This window comes from Sinocyclocheilus anshuiensis, unplaced genomic scaffold (genome assembly GCF_001515605.1).
Source record: "Sinocyclocheilus anshuiensis isolate Anshui unplaced genomic scaffold, SAMN03320099.WGS_v1.1 scaffold914, whole genome shotgun sequence".
NCBI classification, from domain to species: domain Eukaryota; kingdom Metazoa; phylum Chordata; class Actinopteri; order Cypriniformes; family Cyprinidae; genus Sinocyclocheilus; species Sinocyclocheilus anshuiensis.
In genome coordinates this window covers 2,889,911-2,895,410 of record NW_015539870.1, presented here as the reverse complement: position 1 = coordinate 2,895,410, position 5,500 = coordinate 2,889,911, and the positions used below count along the sequence as shown (strand labels likewise).

The window sequence follows — 5,500 nt, the reverse complement described above, 5'->3', positions numbered from 1 at the left end:
GCGGTTTTATAACGTGATTCAGCATGTCAGGCTACATATGTAAAAAACATATAATTTGGGTACATTTTACCGTTAATATTTGGGTAATGGACCCAACTTTTGTATTAAGTGGACCCATTTTGTATTAAGTGTCATTAACTGCTGTGTACTTACATTTAAATTAATCATTGGATACAATGGACTTATTGTGTACATACATGTTTTTACATTGTAATTTTATATATATATATATATATATAAAACTTTCTGTAATTAATTTCTGTAGTTACTTTTGTAATTACACTGTTGACTCTACCCCTACACCTTTACCCATCCTTAAACCTAACCATACCACCAAACCTGTCCCCAACCATAACTGTATCCTACCTTGAATTTACCAGCCAACTTGTTTTGCAATTCAACGTGTACAGAATAGACAAAGTCAATGTCAAAGTTTATTCATAAAGCACTTTTTTAAAAAACAGCAAGTGCACACAAAAAAAGAATAAAAATATCAATGATACAAACATTCAACAATACAATAAAAGAAAGCAGCTCTCACATAGCATTAAATGGCAAACTATAAAAATAAGTTTTTAGGCTAGATTTAAAAACAGCAAGTGTTTGAGCCTGTCTAATGTATAGGGGCAAACTATTCCCGAGCCACTGTAAATGCTCGGTCACCCCTGCTCTTCAACTTTACCTGTGGGACAACTAAAAGCAAATGGTCAGCAGACCTAAGTGCTCTTAACGGAGCATATAGCTTGAGCAAGTCGGAAAGATATTTAGGTGCTAAACCATTAAGAGATTTAAAAACAAATACCAAGATCTTAAACTGAATCCTAAAATGGGCAGGTAACCAGTGAAGAGAGGCGAGAACGGGGGTGATGTGTTCCCGCTTTCGTGTACCCGTCAGCAAGCGAGCTGCCGTATTCTGGACCATCTGCAGTCTGGAGAGAGAGGCCTGACTAATACCTATATAGAGGCCATTACAATAATCCAGACAAGTTGAAATAAAAATATGAAGGATTCTTTGAAAGTCTTTAGAAGACAGGAAAGATTTCACCTTGGTGAGTTGTCTCAATTGGAAAAAAATAGATTTAACTACCGAGTTCATCTGTTTGTTCAATTTAAAATCACAATCCATGATAACACCTACATTTTTTACATAGGGCTTCACAAGTGGTTTCAATTCACCAAGGTCCAAATCTGATGACTCACAAGTACCTCCCGGCATAAACAGTATAACTTCTGTTTTATTTTCATTAAAATTAAGGAAATTTAGTGCCATCCAGGCCTTAATTTCCTCAAGACACTGCAACAGGGGCGCTAAAGAGCAAATAACTTTTCGTTTCAAAGGCAGATACATTTGCGTATGGTCTGCATAACAATGAAAAGAAATACCAAATTTCTTAAAAATATGTCCTAAGGGGAGCATATACAGGGAGAAGAGAATAGGCCCCAAAATGGAGCCCTGGGGGACCCCACACGTGAAGGAAGCAGTTGAGGAGACAAAGTCTCCAAAACGAACTGAGAAAGTTCGTTTTGGAAATAGGATCTAAACCATCCCAAATAGGATCTAAACCATCCCAACGCAGTACCCTTAATACCAACACATTGTTCTAAGCGTGTAATCAAGATTTTATGGTCTACAGTATCAAATGCAGCCGAAAGGTCTAGTAGAATTTAAATCGCACAGTCCCCTGAGTCAGTAGCAAGTAACAAGTCATTAAAAACCTTCAACAGTGCAGTTTCTGTACTATGTAAAGATTTAAAACCTGACTGAAACAATTTGTGAATACCATGTAGATCTAGAAATGAATTCAATTGTCCAAATACAACATTCTCCAGTAGTTTGGAAAGAAACCGAAATTTTGAGATGGGTCTAAAATGAGCAAAAACTGATGAATCCAAATGAGATTTCTTGATTACTGGTTCCACTGTTGCATGTTTAAAAGGCTTAGGTACAACTCCCGAGGCCAGGCTACTATTAATAATTGCAAGAATTTTAGGACCAATAGTTTCAAATGAATCTTTTAGAAGACAAGGAGGAACAATATCCATGCCACAAGAGGATGATTTCATTTTAACAATGATCTCTCTCAATGAGGCAAGAGACACCGGCTCAAACTGATTAAAAACAGCAGAACACTCAGTGGAAATGGATAAAAAAGTAGATGGGAGAGAAATGTTAGCTCTAACAGCCTCAATCTTATCCATAAAAAAGTGTAAAAATTTCTCACACATTTCAGCAGAAGGCTCTAAACAAGTAGCTTGGGGAGTGTTCAAAACAGCATTAATAGTACTGAACAGCACAGCTGGCTTATGAGAGTTATTACAGATAACATTAGAGAGATACTTTGATTTCTCAGATCTAACAGTTTTTTTAATATTTAGACAAGTTCTCCTTTAAAATATCGAAAGAAATCTGCAATTTATCCTTCTTCCAGCGGCGTTCCGCCCTTCTACACTCAAGCCTTACAGCTCGAGTAGTAGCATTCAGCCACGGTTGAACTCTAGGTTTTTCTCGAACTGTCCTAAAAGGGGCCACTGTATCCAAAATACTTTGACAGGTTGAAACAAACAATGACGTTAAGTCATCGGTGTTAAGGCCATATGAGGACATTGAATAATCATCCTCAATGCCATTAAAAGCCTCAGAAAACAATTGAGCAGTTGAAGGGTTAATCGTCCGACAGCGACGGGTTGGAGCAGTCATTTTAGAATCACAAGAAGTACATATCTCAAATAAAACAAGCAGATGATCAGAGAAAATGGCATCACAGACTTCAATATTACCAATAGGCAAGCCATATGATAAAACCAAATCTAGTATGTGTCCACATTTATGTGTGGGACTAGCCACAAACTGAGTTAAGTTAAAAGACTCCACAAGATTTAAAAAAGCTTTAGCCAAAGGCTTGGTGGGACAGTACACATGGATATTAAAATCCCCAGCAATTAAGATCCGATCATATTTTGGCATGATTCCAGCCGAAAAATCATCGATAAAGTCTTTGTTGTATTTGGGTGGGTGATAAACCATGGCGCACAGCACCGGATAACCCAGACTTAGTTCAGAAATATTCCAGTTAAAAGCTGGAATAAGAGTGAGATGGCAGACGCCGACAGTTTAAATGTTCTTTAAAAATAGTTGCTACTCCACCTCCTCGTCCCGTAAGACATGGAGAGTTAAAATAGGTAGAGTTCAGTGGTAAAACTTCTGAAAAAAACACTCGACTCACCAACACCGATCCAGGTCTCAGTCACACACAATATGCCCAGATCGTTGGAGGTAAAAAAGTCATTCAAAATATAGGACTTGTTAGCTAGTGATCTAGCATTCACCAAGGCTATCCTCACTGGAGATGAGTCTTTGAACGACGAAGATTTGCGGTCAAAAGGTCGAAGGAGAGAAGCATCCACACCACCTCTTCTGAGACGGGGTGGCTGATGAATGTGGACCGGAGGCTCCTTATCCACGCCGATTACAGGTACCAGCCACTTATTCGCGGGATCCCAGAATCGTCGAAGCACGTACCGGCGACAATCCACGTCAAGACCTGCTAAAATCCAGCAAGGATAGGCATTTGGGAACAAAGCCATTAAAGTTTTCACTTTCACCAACAGACCACTTCATTTACCACGACGTCTGGATCGCTTCATCCTCCCGAGAGAGCATAGGGTCCGGCAGAGATAGGCAGGTAATCCACGCAGGAAGTGGAGGAGGGGGCGAATTGTTTTTTCCACCCCGATTAACATTATAGATCGCCATATTTTCCATTGCTGATCTAATGCCAAGAAGTGTTTGGCGATCATACACCAGTAGAGAGTCTGCAGTATTTAAAACAGTCGATAAAAACAAGACAAACATCCATACAACCGGGAGCAACAGACGGCCGGCCACACACACTTGGCGCCATCTTGTTTTGTGTTTTGTCAAAGACACAGATCCTCCATAGATGTACATTAGAAGTAAGCAAAAGCTTGTCTGAGAAACGGATGATGGCTAGTTGTTATGGACTGAACAGCGATGTTTATAAAGGCGGGTTTAGTAAAGGGTTAATTGGACACCAGTAGTTTAACTTGATTGGTTACATATTATGTCAGTGACATGTTATCATCCAGTAAGACCTTCCTCCTAAATCATAGATGCAGTTCTGGATTTATGGCAGCAGTGAGCTCATCACGTCTGACCAGGTCACTCCAATATTGTATGACTATAAAATTGTGTATTTGTTCTGTGATCCTGCAGGTGTCTGATAGGTTTGCCTTCAGCTTGTTTGATCTGGACTGGGATGTCTTTATGCAGCACATCGACGGTGCCGTGAACAGAGTACCTGCTCTGGAACAAACTGGAATCAAATCCACTGTCTGTGGTCCAGGTACATGAACACATACAGACCGCCAAATGCATCAAACACTCAGTTTACAACATCTGTCTCTGATACATTCATGTGTGCATGAAATGTAGTTGCAATGATGTTAAGAATCCATACACCTGCAGCAGCGGAGGACTATTATTCTGCTGCGCAGAACTGAGGAAGAACTGATGATTGCACGGTTTGATCTTCGGCTGACCAATAAGAAGAAAGGGGGGTTTAATTCCCGCCCACGTGTAGAACGATTGAATCGAATCCGTGTATCATTCGATCATTCGTTTTTTGATTTAATATTGAAAGTAGAAAAATGAGAAAATGGCCCCTTTTTCGTTTTTTTGTTTTTTTTTTCCAAAAAACGAAAAACGAGAATTCAGCTTAAATTTTCGTTTTTTCGTTCATGGGTGGAAAAATGAATAAACAGCTTGAATATTCGATTTCTACACGTGGGCGGGAATTAAACGCCCCTTTCAGCTGATTGGTCAGCCGAAGATCAAATGGTGCCTTCATCAGTTCTTCCGCAGTATCACGCAGCAGAATAATAGTCCTCCACTGCTGCAATTTAACGTCAAATCATCTAAATGAAGCCTTTTAAAGACAAGTATTCCCTGTGGTTCATGTTTGTGGCATGCGCCAGAAAGATGCTCAAGGAGACCGAGACGCGCTAAAGCAGCGCATTCTGTTTTTCTCTTTATTTTTCAAAGGCATGACATTTTGTAGTTATTTTGAACATAACGTTACACAATTTAAAAATATAAATTTTACCATACGACTATAAATGTCAGTCAGCACTCAACATCAATCAGTACTCAATATTAATTTAAACTGCTTTAAATATGACTGCTGCTTATTTCCTGTGCACTTCAATACTGATCTGCGCTTGACTGTAGTCGCGTCTGTCTGCTTATTGAGTTTATTTAACCCATCGCAATTTATTGGAACTGTGTGAACTAGAGTGACTACTCACCTTAATGTTGTTCTAAAGGCTTATTACTTAAAAACACAAAAATGTCCTGCTCGCACTTGCCAATGTAATGGCAGAGAATGGTGACTTTAGGTTTTGTTTTTTGTTTGTTTGTTTTTTGAAGTGGAAGCATATCTGTCTTAAAATAATCCTATGCATCTCGTGGCGTATATTCCAA

General features: G+C 39.2%; 1 protein-coding gene across 6 annotated transcripts in view; it reads left to right on the top strand.

Annotated features, from left to right (window-relative positions):
• The window catches only part of sardh (sarcosine dehydrogenase), a 65,936-nt gene that overhangs the window by 14,807 nt on the left and 45,629 nt on the right, over nt 1-5,500 (top strand). For all 6 annotated transcript variants that reach the window (XM_016481621.1, XM_016481618.1, XM_016481622.1 and 3 more), the window contains exon 8: nt 4,235-4,364. In XM_016481621.1, the coding sequence (XP_016337107.1) occupies nt 4,235-4,364 (130 nt within the window). The remainder of the gene's footprint in view (nt 1-4,234; nt 4,365-5,500) is intronic.